Consider the following 21,964-nt stretch of genomic DNA (forward strand, 5'->3'; position numbering starts at 1 on the left):
TACAGGTTTAGCATCTCTAATCTGAAAATATGAAATCCAAAATTCTTTTTTTTTTTGAGACAGGGTCTTGCTCTGTTACCCAGGCTGTAGTGCAGTCACATGATCATGGCTCACTGTGACCTTGACATCTCAGGCTCAAGCGATCCTCCCAAGTAGCTGGGACTGCAAGTGTGTGCCACTACACCGCTCTGACAATAACTTGATTTCAGTCCACTGAGACTGATTTTGGACTTTTTTACAAAATCGAAATAAAACAAATTTGTGTTGTTTTAAGCCACCACATTTGTAGAAATTGGCTGCAGCCATAGGAAACCACTACAGGCCTCCAGATAAGCTCAGGCGTGGTTGAAAAATCCTAGGGTGGGCTTGCTCCATCAGTTGCGTCAAGGCCAAGGTTGCTTAGGCTGTCAATGCTTTGCTCATGGACTCATTACTGGTCTGGGGCTTCATGATCTCACTCCAGGAATCTCATCAGCCTGTCTAGGGTCGGGTGTCCATCCCTTTTGCCCAGAGGATTAGAATGCCTTGATCGACCACACTCGAGTTGGGTCAATCAAGTTGAGTTGGAATCAGAGGGTGAGTTCATTCCTTTACTTTCATTGGGAAAGAATGAAGAAAGAACATTTTCTCAAAGAACAATGAAGGTGATATGACCAGAAGAAGAAACAAGAGATGCCAGGCAGGCATAAAACACAAATGTCCCTCCTTCTTCCTCCGCGTGTGGCTGGCGGTCACAGAGCAGTGAAGCTCACTGTCGATTTCCTTCGGGCTCTCCTTGCGTCACTGGAGCCCTGGTGTTGGCCGAGGCCTACGCATCGGCATCCTCCCTGCCCAACGGTGATTGTGGCCGCTCCAGGGCACGGCCTGGAGGAAACCGGGTGACGGTGGTGCTCGGTGCGCAGTGGGGCAACGAAGGCAAAGGGAAGGTGGTGGATCTGCTGGTGCAGGACGCCCACATCATGTGCCGCTGCCAGGGAGGAAATAATGCTGGCCATACAGTTGTTGTGGATTCTGTGAAATATGATTTTCATCTCTTACTCAGTGGAATAATTCATCCAAATGTGACTGCATTCATTGGAAATGGTATGGTAATTCATCTACCTGGATTGTTTGAAGAAGCAGAGAAAAATGTTCAAAAAGGAAAAGGACTAGACGGCTGGGGGCAAAAGGCTTATTATATCTGACAGAGTTCATACTGTATTTTATTTTCATCAAGCAGCTGATGGTATCCAGGAACAACTGAGACAAGAACAAGCAGGAAAATATTTGGGTACAACAAAAAAGGGGAATTGGACCAGTTTATTCTTCCAAAGCTGCTCAGAGTGGACTTAGGATGTGAGATCTTGTTTCTGACTTCGATGGCTTCTCAGAGAGGTTTAAAGTTCTAGTCAACTAATACAAATCTATATACCCCATTTTGGAAATAGGCATTGAAGGTGAATTCCAAAAACTCAAGGGTTATATATGAAAGGACTAAGCCAATGGTGAGAGATGGAGTTTATTTCCTATCTGAGGCCCTACATGGACCACCAAAGAAACTCTTGGTAGAAGGTGCAAATGCAGCACTATTAGATATTGATTTTGGGACTTACCCTTTTGTAACCTCTTCAAATTGTACTGTTGGAGGTGTTTGTACTGGTTTGGATATGCCTCCTCAAAAGGTAGTAGAAGTTTATGGAGTTGTGAAAGCTTATACAGCTAGAGTTGGTATTGGCGCCTTTCCTACAGAGCAAGACAATGAAATTGGAAAATTATTACACTCAAGGGGTAGAGAGTTTGGTGTGACTACTGGAAGGAAAAGAAGATGTGGCTGGTTGGACCTCATTTTGCTCAAATATGCTCATATGATCAATGGATTTACTGCATTGGCACTTACCAAGTTGGATATTTTGGACATGTTTATGGAAATCAAAGTTGGAGTTGCTTACAAGTTAGATGGTGAAATCATACCTCATATCCCAGCAAACCAAGAAGTCTTAAATAAAGTTCAGTATAAGACTCTCCCAGGGTGGAACACAGACATATCAAATGCAAGGATGTTTAAAGAATACCTGTTAATGCACAAAACTGTGTTCAACTTATTGAAGATGAGCTTCAAATTCCAGTTAAATTGATTGGTGTTGGTAAATCCAGAGAGCCTATGATTCAGCTCTTTTAATGATTGCCAGTAATGCAAGAAACACTCCTTCAGAGGGAGGGGAAAAGACTTTCTTAAATATTTCATTTATCACCTGCAAATTTAAGAATAAAGACATTGAAGTGAGTTGGTAAAACCTCCAGTTGTTTCCAGTCTTTTCAGATGGATGCCTGTTGTGGAGATTAACTTCGGCATATTCCAGTATCAGCTTTCCTTAGCTGGCGTAATCACCAAATCATTTGTTGCTCCTGCTGCTCTCATGGTACCATGTTTCTTTTTTTAATGTTTAGTAATAGTATAATCCATGTTGTTTGAAATCTAAAGAAGAATTACTTTTAATGTAGTTTTTATTCATTATTGTCATTGTGTGTTCTTAAGTTTTACCCCTATTTTAGATGGTAAGAACAATTAATGCAGTTTTGCACAAATATTTTCCAATTCTGATCATTCAGTTCTGTCATAATCTTTGTTGTTAGAAACAAAAGATGAAAACATAGGGGTTCCGTAAACTTTTAAGAAGTTGAAACCCTAAATAGACCAATAAAAAGGGCTGAAGTTGAGCCACCAAAAAAAAGCCCAGCTCTAGATGGCTTCACAGCTGAATTCTAACAGACATACAAAGAGGAGCTGCTATCACTCCTTCTAAAACTATTCCAAACAATCCAAAAAGAGGGAATCCTTCCCAAATTATTTTATGAGACCAACATCATCCTGATACCAAAACCCGGCAGAGACTCAACAAGAAAAGGAAACTTCAGGCCAATATCTATGATGAACATAGATGCAAAAATATTCAATAAAATACTGGCAAACCAATTGCAACAGCACATCAAAAAGCTTATCTACCATGATCAAGTAGGCTTCATCCCAAGGATGCAAGGCTGGTTCAACATACACAAGTCTATAAACATAATCCACCACATAAACAGAACGAAAGACAAAAACCACATGATTATCTCAATAGATGCAGAGAAGACCTTTGACAACATTCAACAGCCCTTTATGCTAAGGACTCTAAATAAACTAGGTATTGACAGAACGTATCTCAAAATAATAAAAGCTATTTATGACAAACCCACAGCCAATATCATAGTGAATGGGCAAAAACTGGAAGCATTGAAATCTGGCACTAGACAAGGATGCCCTCTCTCACCACTCCTATTCAATATAGTATTGGAAGTTCCAGCCAGAGCAATCAGGCAAGAAAAAGAAATAAAGGGTATTCAATTAGGAAAGGAAGAAGTCAAATTGTCTCTATTTGCAGACAACATGATTGTATATTTAGAAGACCCCATTGTCTCAGCCCAAAATATCCTGAAACTGATAAGCAACTTCAGCAAAGTCTCAGAATACAAAATCAATGTGCAGAAATCACAAGCATTCCTATACACCAATAACAGACTTAAAGAGAGCAAATCAAGAATGAACTGCCATACACAATTGCTACAAAGAGAATAAAATATCTAGGAATACAACTAACAAAGGATGTAAAGAACGTCTTTAAGGAGAACTACAAACTACTGCTCCAGAAAATAAGAGAGGACACAAACAGATGGAAAGCATTCCATGTTTATGGTTAGGAAGAATAGATATTGTGGAAATGGCCATACTGCCCAAAGTAATTTATAGATTCAATGCTATCCCCATCAAGCTACCTATGCCCCTCTTCACAGAACTGGAAAAAACCACCTTAAACTTCATATGGAACCCAAAGAGAACCTGCATAGCCAAGTCAATTCTAAGCAAAAAGAACAAAGCTGGAGGCACCACACTACTGTACTTCAAACTATACTACAAGGCTACAGTAATCAAAACAGCATGGTACTGGTACAAAAACAGAGATATAGATCAATGGAACAGAACAGAGGCCTCGGAGGCAATGCCACACATCTACAACCATCTGATCTTTGACAAACCTGACAAAAACAAGAATGGGGAAGGGATTCCCCGTTTAATAAATGGTGTTGGGAGAACTGGCTAGCCATGTGCAGAAAGCAGAAACTGGACCCCTTCCTGATACCTTACACTAAAATTAAATCCAGATGGATTAAAGACTTAAACATAAGACCTAACATCATAAAAACCCCAGAAGAAAATCTAGGCAAAACCATTCAGGACTTAGGCATCAGCAAGGACTTCATGACTAAAACACCAAAAGCATTGGCAACAAAAGCCAAAATAGACAAATGGGATCTAGTTAAACTCCAGAGCTTCTGCACAGCAAAAGAAACAGTCATCAGGGTGAACTGGCAACAAACAGAATGGGAAAAAATTTTTACAAGCTACCCATCTGACAAAGGGCTAATATCCAGAATCTACAAAGAACTAAAACAGATTTACAAGAAAAATAAACAAACAAACCCATTCAAAAGTGGGTGAAGGGTATGAAGAGACACTTTTCAAAAGAAGACATATATAAGGCCAAAAAACATGAAAAAATGCTCATCATCACTGGTCATTAGGGAAATGCAAATCAAAACCACATTGAGATACCATCTCACGCCAGTTAGAATGGCAATCATTGAAAGATCTGGAGACAACAGACGCTGAGAGGATGTGGAGAAATAGGAACACTTTTACACTGTTGGTGGTAATGTAAATTAGTTCAACCATTGTGGAAGACAGTGTGGTGATTCCTCAAGGACCTAGAAATAGAAATTCCATTTGACCCAGCAATCCCATTAGTGGGTATATATCCAAAGGATTATAAATCATTCTGTTATAAAGACACATGCACACGTATGTTCATTACATCACTGTTTACAGTAGCAAAGACCCAGAACCAACCCAAATGACCATCATTGATAGACTGGACAAGGAAAATATGGCAGATATACACCATGGAACACTATGCAGCCATAAAAAACAATGAGTTCATGTCCTTTGTAGGGACATGGATGAATCTGGAAACCATCATTTTCAGCAAACTGACACAAGAATAGAAAATCAAACACCATGTTCCCACTCATAAGTGGATGCTGTACAATAAGAACACATGGACACAGGGAGGGGAGCATCACACATTGGGGTCTGTTGGGAGGGACTAGGGGAAGGACAGCAGGGAGTAGGGAGCTGGGGAGGGATAACATGAGAAGAAATGCCAGATACAGGTGACGGGGATGGAGGCAGCACATGACATTGCCATGTATGTACCTATGCAACAATCCTGCATGTTCTGCACATGTACCCAGAATCTAAAGTGCAATAAAATATATTTTTTTAAAAAAGAGAAAGATTAAAAAAAAAAAAAGGTCAAAAACAAACAAACAACAATAACAAAACCCCCACAAACGTCCATTATGGAGAATGAGGGAACCGGGAATAAGAATTTTGCAGTGGTTTTATTGGAATATTAAAGCAACCCTGGATACCACATTTATTATAAAGAATTCTACCCTTCAGCCCAAAATATAGTGAGATTTTATTAATTTGCTTTATATCATTTGCTCAAATTAAAGGATTGAAGATTCTGGCAGGCACATTGTGATACATGTCTCTGGTATCCTTTATGTGTAAGAGACAACAGAGGTCTTATAATGCCTAGAGGCAGAGCCCTGTGGTGTGACTGGAATGTTTCCTGTTTAACAAAGTCTGTTTTATCTAAGCGTTACTGTTCCCATCCGCAAGGCAGCAAATGACCTCGATCGTTGTGCTTTCAAACCAGCCTCAAAAATAATGCCCACGAAGCAGACAGTTAGAGAGCCCCTTCTAGAGAGGGGCTATTAATAGGCTTCAATAGGAAAAGTTCAAACACATGCAGATCAGGAAAAAAGAAAGTGACCCAAATGAAAGGTCTGAGATGTAAGAGGGAATCATGCACAAACACAGTGGTAAATATGCAGGCACATCAAGCAAAATTCAACTGAACAAAATTATTAATAATGTACAAATTGTGGGGTTAAAAGAAAAGAGACTTAAAATACTGGGTAGCATTGGCATACACATTGGGAAGAAGAGGATCAGAGTAAAAGTATTCTCGGGTTCTTAGATGACTCATGAGGAGAATAAAATTATTAACTTTTGAAATGGTAAAATATTTATGCTCTTGTATTTAGGGTAACCAATGAAAAACAGACATAGTATAACTTACAAGCAGAGGGGGAGAAACTGAAAAACAAAAGAACAAAAAACAAACCTAATTGAATCCAAATTTGTTGACAAGCAGAGAAAAAAAAAGAACAGAAAAAGTGGGAAACCAGTACAAAATAAGATGGTAGAATTAAATTCAAATATATCAGTAAACGCGATAAATGAAGTGAGTGACATCCTTCAGTTAAAAGACAAATTAAGTCAGAGAAAGGGCCAGGCATGGTGGCTCACGCCTGTAATCCCAGCACTTTGGGAGGCTGAAGTGGGTGGATTGCTTGAGTTCAGGAGTTTGAGACACTGTCTCTAGAAGCAATACAAAAATTAGCTGGGTGTGGTGGTACATGCCTGTGATCCCAGCTACTCAGGAGGCTGAGGCAGGAGGATCACTTGAGCCCAGGATGTTGAGGTTGCAGTGAGCCGTGAGCATGGCATTGCACTCTAGCGAGTGACAGAGTGAGACCCTTCCTCAAAAGAAAAAAGAAAAAAAGAAATAGATAAAATCTAGCTCTAGGCCATTTATACAACACAAACCTAAATCATAAGGATGCATAAGGCTCTCAACTCAGAAAACTATCAACTCTCTGAGAGCCTCACTTCTGCGCTCTATCTCTATTTCCTAATTTCTTTCTTTTTTTTTTTTTTTTGAGACAGAGTTTCACTCTTGTTACCCAGGCTGGAGTGCAATGGCGTGATCTCGGCTCACCGCAACCTCCGCCTCCTGGGTTCAGGCAATTCTCCTGCCTCAGCCTCCTGAGTAGCTGGGATTACAGGCATGTGCCACCATGCCCAGCTAATTTTTTGTATTTTTAGTAGAGACGGGGTTTCACCATGTTGACCAGGATGGTCTCGATCTCTCAACCTCGTGATCCACCCGCCTCGGCCTCCCAAAGTGCTGGGATTACAGACTTGAGCCACCGCGCCCGGCCCTCTATTTCCTAATTTCTTCATCGCCGCCTGGGTTAGGGTCTCTACAACATGCTCAGTAATCTTGGCAAGCTAAAATAATATAAAAGCTACCTAAATAACTTTAAAGCATCTTATTTCTCCTTTATACCTTCGCTCAAATCCTGCTTTTAGGAAACGGCCGTTTGTACTAGGGCACTCTCCTTCTCTGGAGTCATCTCTTCTCTGTTGCCTGTTTCTAAGTCACTACTCATATCTGTGCTATCATTATCATAACCAAAAATCAGGTGGATGGAGAAACAGAAGAGGGATACGCTGAATTTCTCCGTAGCAGCTTTTCCTCCATCTCCCAAAACTGAGTTAGTGTTCTCAGGAACAAATGGCGTTCTCTACCAGTGAGCTTTACTACTTCGACCATGCTTTCTTGCCATTCTTAAATGACTTGAAAAATCTAAAAATCTAACGCTGACCATTTGCAATATGTTAACTCTTGCTGATTTTAAGTGAACTGGACATATGCCCACTTGAAATAACCCAAAAATGATACAGCCTCTTCACCAAGAGCCTGAAGCTCTCCATTCACTTACCTCTCTAGTGTCTGCACCTGCCTCCCATGGCGCTGTCGGGCCTCCTGACTTTCCTCTGAAAATACAGCATAACAATTGCTACTTTCCAATGTATACTATAATGTATTGACTAAGTCTAGTTCAGTCTGCCAGCCCTTTGCTTCTGAAAAAGCATCTGCCTGCTTCTATTAGATCCCAAGCACCAAGAACAGTGCCTGCCTAGTGTGTGGCACAAAAACTTGCACCTAGCATACAGGAACGAATAAACGGGAATGAGCACACGAACAATCTGCACAAGTGCTCCCTGGCCTTTCCATGAGTATTTCCCTGGGGCACTTGGACAAAATGCACAGAAAGTTCTTCTCTGGGAATACCAGCCTCTTACCTCCCTCAATCCTCCTCCAGTTTAAACGACTTCCTCAGCTCCTGCAACTGATGAATCTTTTTCTCCCAAAGCCATTGCTCGCTGTAAAATTCTAAGCGTAGTTTGTTTTGCAAGCCACCTGCCTTCCATGGGGCTGCGTCTGATCCGTGAGAAATATACCACCTGACATGTCTTTGGTGGAGGCACAGCGTGCTTTCAGTGCAGCCTCTCCAGGCTCTGCTGCGGGGCAGATAGCTCTAGCCAGTATTTCAACTTAACCCTTCTGGGCAGGGCAGGTGACACACCGGTTCTGTCTCCAGGCTGCAAGTGCCAAGTCCCTTAGGGCCTTCCTCAGGAGGCCTTGGTGAAAGAAAACCCATCTTCCTCTTCTCCCATGGAAGAGGCAGCAGGAATGATACCGAGCTCCAACAAATATCTCCAAAAGTATATCACCTGATCACCTGGCTGCCTCAGCTTCTCCCCTTTTATATCGTCAAGGTGTCGCCAAAAATCTCCAGGCGTCTCCTTTTCACATCTTATACGTGTGACATGTTTAGACTAAAAAATGGTCTGAAATTCAATTGGGCAAGCTCTAGTTTTCTCTAGCAACATTATATACAGCTGGTATAGTCCTCATGTTGAAACAAGGTCTCATCTGGCTGTCCTAAAAAATGTCTTAGTGAAGGACTAGGTGGCTAGTTTGCTGGTTGGTACCGTTCACGTGTTTCTCAGCTAAATATCGTGTATAGTGGAGGTGAAATGTTCTTTCTGGCGTTTTTTCCCTTTAGAAACAAAGGACAAAGCGGTCCCTCGTTGCAGCATGGTGCTTATGAGTCTGGTACTAGGAGCATTAAAGCCACATTCTCAGATTTTGACAACCAGCTTGTGCTTGTTTTCACAGGTGTTACAACTTTCATCTGTTTCTTCAGAGGTTTTTGATGAGGCGTTGAAGTGGCCAGGAATGGAATCCCCTGAAGCTGACTCACTTATTTAATAAGCTACAATTTCATTCCTTTCTGTGTAATCCCTGCACTTCGGAAGACCGAGGCGGGTGGATCACCTGAGGTCGGGAGTTTGAGAGCAGCCTGGCCAGCATGGCAAAGCCCTGTCTCTGCTGGGAGTACGGAAGTTGGCCGGGTATGGTGGTGCCTGTGTTCCTGGCTGCTCGGGAGGCTGAGGCAGGAGAAGCTGGAATTTGGGGGAGGGGTGGAGGTTGCAGTGAGCCGAGATTGTGCCACTGTACTCCAGCCTGGGTGAAAAGAGCAAGACTGTCTCAAAGGCAAAAGAAATTAACACAACCTTCTCCAGTTAGTCTAAAAGGGCAGGAAGACAGTTTCTCCTTTAGCTCACTGCTCATTAGTCAATGGCATAGAGGACAGAGGTGGGACAGGGATCAAGAATCCAGGCTCACCTGTGGGAGAGACCTTGACTGCCTCAGAAAAAGACACTGTTCTCTAAACCTGTACCAACTGGTAGCTGGGCTTGCCATGGTGCCTACAGACTAGCACAGGGTCCTAGCTGTGGCCAACTTTTGGGAAGCCGCAAACTCCTCTTTGCGAGAAGAGCAGGAGAGACCAGACTCTGTCATCAGCTGCTGGCCTCTGTGGTCTAACGATGTCCTCTAGAGAGCATCTGGTCCTCCCTGCAGCCTCTACTCAATCACCAGGAAAAAAAGGATGCCCACAAGAGCCACAACTAAATATCAGAATTCAGCACATCCCTCTTTCCTTATTATCACATGTCTAGACTCACTCTGCTGCTTTCACTGGCAACCCAGAGATCTCACTGTTCTTACACTGATGCTCGAGATCATGTAAGGGCACATTTGTTGCCAGATTCACTCATGTAAAGAAAGGACAGCCTAAAGCTTACAAAATACTTGAGCCTTTGAGCAGCAGTCAATGGCCCTACCTTGTCAGATGACCTAACGCTTTACCCACAGGCCCAGAAATGGGACAATGTCAGTAGCTGTTCTTTGTCCATCCCTGCTCTTAACTCCTCTCCTTCCCTTGACAAGCACTCCAGTGGATTTATTATTTAGCCTCTGAATTTACATTGTGTCCATTTAGTACTCATGTAACACGAAAAATAGGGAGTTCTGTGTTTAAATTCATGATGTCATGCCATTGAGCATTTTTTTCATGCTACCTAATATTTTGAAATCCATGTTTCTCAGTGTAAACCTATTCCATTTCTCTCGATGGAATATATTGCATTTTTACACATTCCTCCTCAAGATCTTCAACTTTCTTTCCACAAATCATCCTGCTATGAATATAACCCTTGGCAGCCCGAACCTAAGATGTTGGCTTAGTGCCTAGCTTTGAAATCGGCCTTAATCTATACTATGATTGTATGATCATATTCAGAGGAGTATTATCTTGTGCTGTGTATAATGGACTATATTCTTTGCTGAGATCGATGGCAAGGAAAACCAAGCTGATCCCCTAAGCAGAAAGCTGCTCAGAGTATTCTAAAGTAGTAAACAGCATGTGTAGATCATACACCAATTAAACTAGTTCTTTAAGCACGGGCTATGTGACCCTGCCCCATGGCTCCCTCGTGGAGAATGTCTTCTAGTTAGGCTGTGATCAGTGGTAAGCAGGCACCAGCTGCCTGCCTAGTTTATTTTGGGTCTGAGAACGCAGAACACCTGTTAATAATACTCACCTGTTCAGAGAGCATAAATACGTGGATCAGCGACCGCTCAAGGCTCTCGGCTCAGACTGTCAACTCGGAGAGCCTCACTTTTGTGCTCTATCTCTATTTCCTAATTTCTTTGCCGCCGCTGCCTGGGTTGGGATCTCTACGACATGCTCAGTAATCTTGGCAAGCTAAAATAATGTAAAAGCTACCTAAATAACTTTAAAGCATCTTATTTCTCCTTTATACCGTCACTCAAATCCTGCTTTTAAGAAATGGCCGTTTGTACTAGGGCACTCTCCTTCTCTGGAGTCATCTCTTCTCTGTTGCCTGTTTCTAAAAGTCTCTACTCGTATCTGTGCTATCATCATAACCAAAAATCAGGTGGATGGAGAAACAGAAGAGGGATACGCTGAATTTCTCCGTAGCAGCTTTTCCTCCATCTCCCAAAACTGAGTTAATGTTCTCAGGAATAAATGGCGTTCTCTACCAGTGAGCTTTACTACTTCTACCATGCTTTCTTGCCGTTCTTAAATGACTTGAAAAATCTAAAAATCTAATGCTGACCATTTGCAATATGTTAACTCTTGCTGATTTTAAGTGAACTGGACACATGCCCACTTGAAATAACCCATAAGATAATACAGCCTCTTCACCAAGAGCCTGAAGCTCTCCGTTCACTTACCTCTCTAGTGTCTGCACCTGCCTCCCATGGCGCTGTCGGGCCTCCTGACTTTCCTCTGAAAATACAGCATAACAATTGCTACTTTCCAACATATGCTATAATGTACTGACTAAGTCTAGTTCAGTCTGCCAGCCCTTTGCTTCTGAAAAAGCATCTGCCTGCTTCTATTAGATCCCAAGCACCAAGAACAGTGCCTGCCTAGTGTGTGGCACAAAAACTTGCACCTAGCATACAGGAACGAATAAACGGGAATGAGCACACGAACAATCTGCACAAGTGCTCCCTGGCCTTTCCATGAGTATTTCCCTGGGGCACTTGGACAAAATGCACAGAAAGTTCTTCTCTGGGAATACCAGCCTCTTACCTCCCTCAATCCTCCTCCAGTTTAAACGACTTCCTCAGCTCCTGCAACTGATGGATCTTTTTCTCTCAAAGCCATTACTCGCTGTAAAATTCTAAGCGTAGTTTGTTTTGCAAGCCACCTGCCTTCCATGGGGCTGTGTCTGATCCATGAAAAATGTACCCCTTGACGTGCCTTTGTAGGCACAGCGTGCTTTCAGTGCAGCCTCTCCAGGCTCTGCTGTGGGGCAGATAGCTCTAGCCAGTATTTCAACTTAACTCTTGCGGGCAGGGCAGGTGACACCGGTTCCCTCTGTCTCCAGGCTGCAAGTGCTAAGTCTCTTTGGAAAGCCTATTCTCTTCTCCCATGGAAGAGGCAGTGGAAATGATACCGAGCTCCAACAAGTTTCTCCAAAAGTAGATCACCTGATCACCTGGCTGCCTCAGCTTCCCCTCTTGTATATCGTTAAGGTGTCACCAAAAATCTCCAGACATCTCCTAAACATCTTAAACATTTGTGACATGTTTAGACTAAAAAGTTGTCTGAAATTCAACTGGGCATTCTTGTTTTCTCTGGCAACATTACATACAGCTGGCATAGTCCTCATGTTGAAATAAGGTCTCATTGCCACGTATTTTTTTAACCTAGTTTGTTGGCCTTGAAGGAAGAAAGTCCTACTTGGATACTCCAATAATGCCAAATCCATCTTGCAGGACAACATACCAAACCACGTAGCACTTAACCCAGATTCATATTCCTTGTCCCCTTCTCACTGTATACCCACAGAACCAGACTTTCACTTTTGGTTTCATAGAGTAAAGATTCAGATTTTGAGCCAAGTTCAAACCTTTAGGAAAAGCCATATTAGAACTTTCTTGGTGAAGGCAGGCATTACTAATACTGGACTTCAAGAATTTTAAAAGAAAAAAAAAAAGCAGGGACTAATCTAAAGAAATGTGGTATAGCCATATTAATATCAGACAAAACAGACTATTAGAGAAAAAGGCAAAAAACCCCAAAAACCCACATCCACACTGGCCACTACATAGTGATAAAAGTTTTAAATCACCAGAAAAATATGAAAATGACAAACTTGTTTATACCTAATAATAAAGAAACATTTATCAAACTACAAGAGAAAACTGATAAATTCACCATATTAAAGATGACCTAGTGAAGTGGAAATATATACCATGCTATGGCTACTGTATTCAATATTTAAAAGATGTTAGTGTGAGAGAGGAGAAAGAGATCCAAGATGGCTGATCACTAGCAGCTCGGGATTGTAGCTCCCAGTGAAAGTGCAAAGAATGAGAGGACGCCACAGCTTCACATGAAATCTTGTTGCTCAGGCACCAGGAGATTCCCAGCGGAGGAGCCCCACGGGTCGCCAGCGTGACTCTAGTGACCGGCGAGGCCTTTTTGCCGGCGCCTCGGTTCTTGGTGCAGAGTCAGAAAAGCACCATCAATCTTAACGCCGCTGATTTGGTCGGCGCAGTGGGTTGCTCAGATTTCCGCACTGAGAATCAATAAGTCGGACGTCCACTCAGAAAACCAATTACAAAGATGGTAAATACAAAGACCACAGATGGATAAATTTATAACGAAGGGAAGAAAACAGCCAAAAAAGGCTGAGAATACCCAAGATCAGAACGCCTCTCCCTCAGCGGGGGATCATAGTTCCTCATCAGCAACGGAACAAGGCTTGATGGAGAACGAGTGTGTTCCAATTACAGAAGCAGGCTTCAAAATGTGGATAATGAGAAACTTCTGTGAATTAAAAGAACTTGTTTTAAACCAATCTAAAGAAACTAAGAACTTTGAAAAAAGATTTGACGAAATGTTAACAAGAATACACAATTTAGAGAGGAATATAAGTGAATTGATGGAGCTGAAAAACACAATAGGAGAACTTCGTGAAGTATGCACAAGTTTTAACAGCCAAATTGACCAAGCAGAAGAAAGGATATCAGAGGTCGAAGACCAACTCAGTGAAATAAATCAAAAAGACAAGATTAGAGAAAAAAGGATAAAAAGGAACGAGCAAAGTCGCCAAGAAATATGGGACTATGTGAAAAGACCTAATCTACGCTTGATAGGTGTACCTGAATGTGACGACGAGAATGAATCCAAGCTGGAAAATACGCTTCAGGACATTATTCAGGAAAATTTTCCCAACCTAGTAAGGCAGGATAATATTCAACTCCAGGTAATACGAGAACACCACAGAGATATTCCTCAAGAAGAGCAACTCCAAGGCACATAATCGTCAGATTCGCCAGGGTTGAAATGGAGGAGAAAATACTAAGGGCAGCCAGAGAGAAAGGTCAGGTTACCCACAAAGGAAAGCCTATCAGACCTACAGCAGATCTCTCCGCAGAAACCCTACAAGCCAGAAGAGAGTGGGGACCAATATTCAATATCCTTAAAGAAAAGAACTTTCAACCCAGAATTTCACATCCAGCCAAACTAAGCTTCACAAGTGAAGGAAAAATAGTTTTTTTTTGTGAATAAACAAGCACTCAGATTTCATCGCTACCACCAGGCCTGCTTTACAAGTGCTTCTGAAAGAACCACTACACATAGAAAGGAACAAACAGTATCAGCCTTTCTAAAAAAATACCGAAAAGAGCATCAATATAATGAAGAATTTACATCAACTAATGGGCAAAATAGCCAGCTAATATTAAATGGCAGTATTAAACTCACATATTATTAATTCTAAATTTAAATTGACTAAATCCCCCAATCCAAAGACAGACAGGCAATTTGAACAAAAAACTAAAACCCATCAGTATGCTGCATCAAGACCCATCTCACATTCAAGGATACACAAAGACTCAAAACAAGGGATGGAGAAGGATTTACCAACCAACCAGAGAGCTAAAATAAATAAAAAGCAGAAGTTACAATTAAGCAACAAAGAACAGAAGAAGCAAAGAAGGATATTATATAATGATAAAAGGATCAATGCAACAAGAAGAGCTAAAGATCCTAAACATATACACACCCAATACAGGAATACGTAGATCAGTACCACATTGTATCAACTTAGAAGTTTAAACGAAATGTTGGTTGGCTCCTTGTTTTTTATTCTCTTCCCTCATTTTCTTTTATATCTCCATTATTAAGGACAATTATAGGCATACCCATATTTAGACTGCATTCTAGCCCGGGCAATAAAGCAATACCCCCATCCTCTCTCCCTCTTCCTCTTTCTCTTTCTCTTCCTTTTTTTTTTTTTTTTTTTTTTTTTTTTTTTTTTTTTTTAAATAAAAGGATGTTAGTGTTCCTCGGCTGATCCACAGATTTGATTAAATTTCAATAAAAATTTCAACAGGAATTTTTTTAGAAACTTGATGAATTGATTCTAAATTTATATGGAAGATTAAAGGGCTAATAATAGCACTCTCCGTCTCAAAAAAGAACCAAACACAAAAATTAATTCAAGGTGGATTAAAGACTTAAATGTGAAAGGCATACAACCTTAAAACTTAAAAGTAAATACATGTGAATGTCTTTGGGATAGGGAAGAATTTTTTTAATTGCATTTTAGGTTTTGGGGTACATGTGAAGAACATGCAAGATGGTTGCATAGGTACACACGTGGCAGCATGATTTGCTGCCTTCCTCCCCTTCACCTATATCTGGCATTTCTTCCCATGCTAGTTCTCCCCAACTCCCCACCCCCCCGCTGTCCCTCCTTTATTTACCCCCAACAGACCCCAGTGTGTTATGCTCCCCTCCCTGTGTCCATGTAGGGAAGAATTTCTTAAAGAAGACATACAAGAAAAGCAGAAACAATGAAAATAATTGATAAATTTACCATTTAAATTTTAGAACTTATGTTTTCAGAAAAGACCATTAACCAAGTAAAAAGGATATTCCTGAATTAGAAGAAGATATTTGCCAAATATAATTTAAAGAATAAGGATTTGGGATATATAAAGAATACCTAAAGGATCAAAAGAAAAAGACAAACAACTCAATCGAAAATTTGACGAAAGGCATAATTAGGCATTTCATAGATGACAGAACTCAAATGGTTCATAATAATGTGTAAAGATGCTCAACCTCATTTGTAATCAGGGAGAGACTAATTAAATTTACAATCAGATACTATTTCATACTCACCAGACTGGCAAAAATCTTAGGCCAACTGACGGTGAAGTTATGGAACAACGCGCGTGGCTGCTTGAAGTGCAACTTGGTATGACCACTCCACTCAGTAGAGTTAAATAAATACCTTTTGACCCAGCAATTTCACTTCTACATATAAACCTTAGAAAAAACGTTTGCACATGTGCCCCAGAAAACAAGTACCAGAATGCTAATGGCAATGTTATCTCTAAAGGCAAAACTGGAAAAAATCATATATTCACCCTCAATAGAATGGATAAATCTTCTGGAGTATATTCGTACACTGTAATAGTGTTGCAGCCATAAAAATGAATGAATTACAGCTGGAACCATTGTCAGAGGTGACTCTCAAAACCACGAGGCTTCCACATGAGATTGTGTTTGCAGGATGTGCCAATGGGTTGAGTGGAGGCTGAAGTCTATTCCAGCTCAACTTGCACAGGGACACCTGGCCACCAAGGAAGGGGTACCTTTTTTATTTTAAACTGCACAAAGTCTCCCTACAGGTTAGCTCTGGACAAACAAAATCATAATGTTGACTAGAAAGACACATCACAGAAGTATACAAATTCTGCATTATTCTATGTACATAAAGTGCAAAATTAGGTAAAACTAAATAGTAAGGATGCATATGTATGTAGTAAAACTACACAGAAAAATAAGTGATTAACACAAAATTCAGAATAGTGATCGCTTCTTAAGGAGTGGGGAGTATCCAATTAGGGGAGGGTTCATGACAGGGTTGGAGAGCGCTAAGGTCATGATAATAATGTTCTATATCTTAGGCTAAGTAGTGGGTACTCAAGTATAATGCCATCAACCTCTGTCCTATATGTGTATGTCTAGAAAAGCCCTTCTTGGCCAGGTACGGTGGCTTATGCCTGTAAATCCAGCACTTTGGGATTCCAAGGTGAAAGGATCACTTGAGTCCAGGAATTTGAGACTAGCCTGGGCAACATAACAAGATTCCGTCTCTACAAAATAATAAAAAATTAGCTGGGCATGGTGGCATGCAACTGCAGTCCCAGTTACTTGGGAGGCTGAAGTGGGAGGATTGCTTGAGCCCAGGTGTTTGAGGCTGCAGTGAGCTGTGATCACTGCAGTGATGCCACAATACTCCAGCCTGGGTGACAAAGTGGGACCTTGTCTCAAAAAAAAAAAAAAAAAAATCGGTTATTGTAGATTATTTAAGGAGGATTTTATTTTTGTTTGTTTTTTTGAGATGGGGTCTCACTCTGTCACCCAGTCTGGAATTGAGTGGCATGATCATGGCTCACTGCAGCCTTGACCTCTTGGGCTCGAGTGATCGTCCCACCTCAGCCTTCTGAGTAGCTGGGACCACAGGGGCTCACCACCACTCCCAGCTTTTTTTTTTTTTAATTTTGTGTAGAGATGGGATCTCCCAGTGTTGCCCAGGCTGGTCTTGAACTCCTGGGCTCAAGTAATCCTTCTGCCTTGGCCTTCCGAAGTGTTAAGATCACAGACATGAGTTACTGTGCCTGGCCAGTAACTGATTTTAAATAAAAGGGGTCCTGGCCAAATGTACTACTTGGAGAAGAAAGGATCCCAATGTGAGGTCTGGACACTAGACTGCCAGGGGCCCAGGGCTGAGGGGCTGAGTCCTAAGAGGTTGAAGGAGGAGAAGCCTTCACTGCCTCCTGTGCAATGAGCTGGGAGGACCCCAGAGGGATCCTTCAAAAGTGCTTCATGAAAAAGCAAATTAAAACCACAAGGTACTACTTTTAGAATGGCCAACGTGGGGGCAAAATGGCAGTACCAAGTGTCAGCAAAAATATGGAGCAAGTGGAATATTTGTGCATTGCTGGCGAGAATGCAAAACGGCACAGCCAATTTGGAAAATAGTGTAGCAGTTTCTAATAAAATTAAACATACTATTAATATGATCTAGCTATCCTACACATAGGTATTTACCCAAGTTAAATGAAATCTACGTTCACTCAAAAATCTGCACACTGTTTCCAGTAGCTTTATTCTAATTGCCAAAAAACTGGAAAAAATGGATATTTCCCTCTACTAAGGGAGGAATAAACAGACTGTGGTACATCTATGCAAACAGAATAGTATGCAGTAGTGAAAAGGAATGAACACTGATATAGAGACAACATGGATGAATTCCAAGTGCACTACATTAAGTGAAAGAAACTAGACTAAAAAAGACTACACATTATATGATTCCATTTACATAGTGGGAAAAGGCAAAATTCTAGGGACAGAAAATAAAGCAGAAGTTGCCAAGGGCTGAGGTTAGGAGAGGTGTTCAGTACAAAGGGGGATGGGGAATTCACTGGGGTGATAGAACTGCTCGAGACCTTGATCATGGTGATAGTGATTAATTCATGACTGAATGGACTTTTCAAAACCCACAGAAAACGATACACAGTACACTACAAATAATTTTATTTATGAATTTTACCTTAATTTAAAAAAATCCTCATTTACTCCAGAAAATTTCTCGAAAACACTCAAAACAAAACTCATGTTCCAGGGACTCTTATGCCCAAAGATAATTTCACAGCCATGTACAATTTTACCTTACTCACTTTAACCCTTTCTCCCCCTAGGCCTGATCCTGAATAAGGAAGCACAGGAGCTAGGCAGATGAGCTGAAAGACGAAGAAAAAAGGTGACCTCACCAACCATCAGCCTTATTCTCCCTGCCGCTGCAGGCTTGCAGCTGAAGCGATGCCAGATGGGGGATTTGGGAAGAAACTCTATATTACATAAAATTTGAAGCTTTGCTTATTACATCAAGCTGGACCTTCAGTTGCAAAAATGAGACTGTTCATGCACTTGAAAGGCCAGAAAAGCTATGGGATTAGCCTAAAGTCAAATAGGGGCATTGAAAAAAACAGCCTACAGGGGCGTTTTAAAGAAATATCAGAGGAAAAGTAAGTAGCTTTATGATCACTCCCTATGGAGTTGTCTGTTTAATACAATGGTTACATGCAATCAGTGTGCTAATTACAAAGGATTCATCTCTAATCTCTACCTGTGCTAAATAGTGAGTTTCTTGTATTCCAAATGAATGAGATTGTATTAATATAACTGAATAGAACATTGTAGAAAATGGGCCCCATATCCTAATGATTCAGCACCAAAATATATTTCCCTAGGAAGTGAATTGGGACCACTCTACAAGCATAAAGCAGCAGGAAGGTATGCTTCTGTGGTCTTACAGGCATTCAATTACCACAGACACCAAGTGATGTAAGATGCCCACTAGAAGGAATATTTGTCTGCCATGCACACCACGATAACCTCAATGCCTGTAACAGTGCCTGATATAGAGGAAGGAAATGTTTGTTGAATGACTGAATGAAATGTCACTCCAAGATGCAAGTAGGAAAAGGAGAAACAGGGATGACTTTCTTCTTAAGGCTTGAACTGAACATTTTATTTAATTATAATCATAATGATTTGATTGACCGAGATTGAGACAGGGTCTCACTCTGTCAGCCAGGCTGGAGTACAGTGGTGCAATTTCAGCTCACAGCGGCCTTGATCTCCTGGTCTCAAGTGATCCTCACACCTCAGGTTCCCAAGTAGCTGGGACCACAGGTGTGCATCACCACACTTGGCTAATTTTTGTATTTTTTGTAGAGAAAGGGTTTTGCCATGTTGGCCAGGGTGGTCTCAAACTCCTGAGCTCAAGTGATCTGCCTGCCTTGGCCTCCCAGAAAACTAGGATTACAGGCATGTACCACCATGCCCAGCCCATGATGATTTTATAGATGAGGAGCTTCAGAGCCTGTGACAGTGGATCAAGTCTTCTTCAGATTAATCAGGGTACTGACAGCATCACTAAAGTCAGCCAGTAGAAAGTGAATGGGCTATGGGCAACCCAAGTAACTATAACTATAAACACTTCTGTATAAAACACAAACCAAGAAAATTTGGTTCAAATTCTCCATGGAGAATATTTTTATTTATTTATGTTATTCTTGCATACTCTAAAACGCACAGTGTGAATTTCCCTTCAAAAACAGTTGTGAGCCTAGTCACTTTATCTGAGATCTTCGGAAATGTTGCCTTAGCTAAGCGAGTCACAGGGATTGGTCATGAACTACTACAAAATTACAGGAGATCTAGTTATTATTCAACAGTTACTAGAAAAGCATTGAGAACACCAGACGTACAGCCAGACAGAGAGGATAAGAGAAGAGCAGATGCTATTTTAGTAACAGGATGTCCATATATATGACTCTATGTACAATCTTAGAATTCTTTTACAGACAGTAAAATGCTTAAATTATTATTTTAAGGGCACTCTAATATAAATACAAGTCTCACTAATTTTAATCTTTTCTCTTTGGCTCACAAATGCACGAAAATACCATAAACAGTTTTCAGAACTTACATCATTAATATATAAATAAGATACATTACAAATGGGAAGAAAATACAAGACTCCTCTTTAACATGGTAAATCTCTGAATATAAATAAGCAAATATTTCATTGACCTACAATGAAACAATCGCTGAAATCACGACACAGTCTCCCCCTCCCACCATCAAGGTCAGACAACAGTAACACACACAATCTACACAAATTAATCTCTAAAAATACATCCATAGTGCACCTGTAACAACGACTCTGCTACTATTTCCCCCTAACAGGATACTAATGGGGAGAGTGTAACTTGTCATCTGGTGGTGTTTTTTCTCATCCATCATCACTTCAGGTGGAGAAATGCTGACGATGAGGTCGATTCTCACCAAAAGCATTTCCCTTGGCCCCTAGGACATGGCATTTTGAAAAACAGCTTTCCTGTGGTTGTTGGACAAGCTGGTTGGCAGCACGTTTAGCTCCTTGGTAACTGCTGAAGGTAAAGTGACTTCTCGTGGAGCGGGAAACATGCTGTGATCTATTACTAAGCCACACTCACTATACATGTATATATAGGGAGAGGTATGTTTAACTGTACAAATATACTCTGTTCCTAATGTGCAACTTTTTTAAAAAGAACACTATTTCCTGCTAACTATGACAAACAAGCTTTAAGTAAGGTTTTAAGAGTATTCATCAAGATACTATGTTTTCCTTCATTGAAATGGCCTATGTGTTTCAGCAACGTATAGAGGTTTGTTCTGGAGAGCCAGAGGGAAAAGGCATTCCCCTCAGGTCGTGTTCTGCGAAGGGTGATTACAGATCCTGGCCCAGTCTTTCTATCTCCTCAATGAGGAAGTCAATGTCAGACTGGGTGGCGGCTGGATTGGAGATGACCATCCGGAAGAAGTTGGCCTTGTCCCCCTGGGGCTGGTAGCCAACCATGGTCGTGCCCGACTCCATCATCAGGGCTTTGATTTTTGGAGCCACCTTGTGATAGAAAACACAAAACAAAACTCAAGATTGATATTAACACCCCCCCTCCTCTTTTTTTTTTTTTGAGACGGAGTCTTGCTCTGTCACCCAGGCTGGAGTGCAATGGCACAATCTTGGCTCGCTGCAACCTCTGCCTGCCAGGGCCACGCAATTCTCCTGCCTCACCCTCCCAAGTAGCTGGGATTATAGGCGCACACCACCACAACCAGCTAATTTTTGTATTTTTAATAGAGATGGGGTTTTACTATGTTGGCCAGACTGGTCTCAAACTCCTGACATTGTGATCCACCCGCCTCAGCCTCCCAAAGTGCTGGGATTACAGGCGTGAGCCACCATGCCTGGCCCAACCCCCTCTCTTTAACAATTCAACCCAACTTGCATTTTGCAATTTGTGTTTACACTGACATAAAAGCACAGAAATATTTCATATCTAGGAATCTTCAAGGACTAATATCAAATGACTACCTGGTCATGAGTTCCCTCAGAAAGTACTGTGCAACCGAATTTTGAAAGTCAGTGATGGAACAATGATAGTGAAATAAAAAACGAAGATGAAAGCAAAAAACTCTTACAGACTACACCACCAATTAAGGGTTTTGTATAACCCAGAGCCCAGGATACTGCCTGGCACATAGACTGTGTTTAACAAATAATTGTTTAATGGCTGGATGAATGAAATGTTATATAAATTAAATATAATCTTAAGAACCCTGGGTAAGATATAAACTGGGTATAGAAATCAACTAGAATGAA

The 21,964-nt window shown here is 41.2% G+C and overlaps 1 protein-coding gene and 1 pseudogene across 2 annotated transcripts in view; one reads left to right on the plus strand and one right to left on the minus strand.

Annotated features, from left to right (window-relative positions):
* The first annotated feature begins 1,481 nt into the window (after positions 1-1,481).
* On the plus strand, positions 1,482-2,165 carry LOC101038592 (adenylosuccinate synthetase isozyme 2 pseudogene; annotated as a pseudogene).
* A 17,615-nt stretch (positions 2,166-19,780) lies between these two features.
* Positions 19,781-21,964, minus strand: part of GAD1 (glutamate decarboxylase 1) — a 43,218-nt gene continuing 41,034 nt past the window's right edge. For both annotated transcript variants that reach the window (XM_010352256.3, XM_074399492.1), the window contains exon 17: positions 19,781-21,205. In XM_010352256.3, coding sequence (XP_010350558.1) covers positions 21,032-21,205 — 174 coding nt within the window. In that variant the 3' untranslated portion in view covers positions 19,781-21,031. The remainder of the gene's footprint in view (positions 21,206-21,964) is intronic.

The sequence above is a fragment of the Saimiri boliviensis genome, chromosome 5 (assembly GCF_048565385.1).
Source record: "Saimiri boliviensis isolate mSaiBol1 chromosome 5, mSaiBol1.pri, whole genome shotgun sequence".
Taxonomy (NCBI): Eukaryota; Metazoa; Chordata; class Mammalia; order Primates; family Cebidae; genus Saimiri; species Saimiri boliviensis.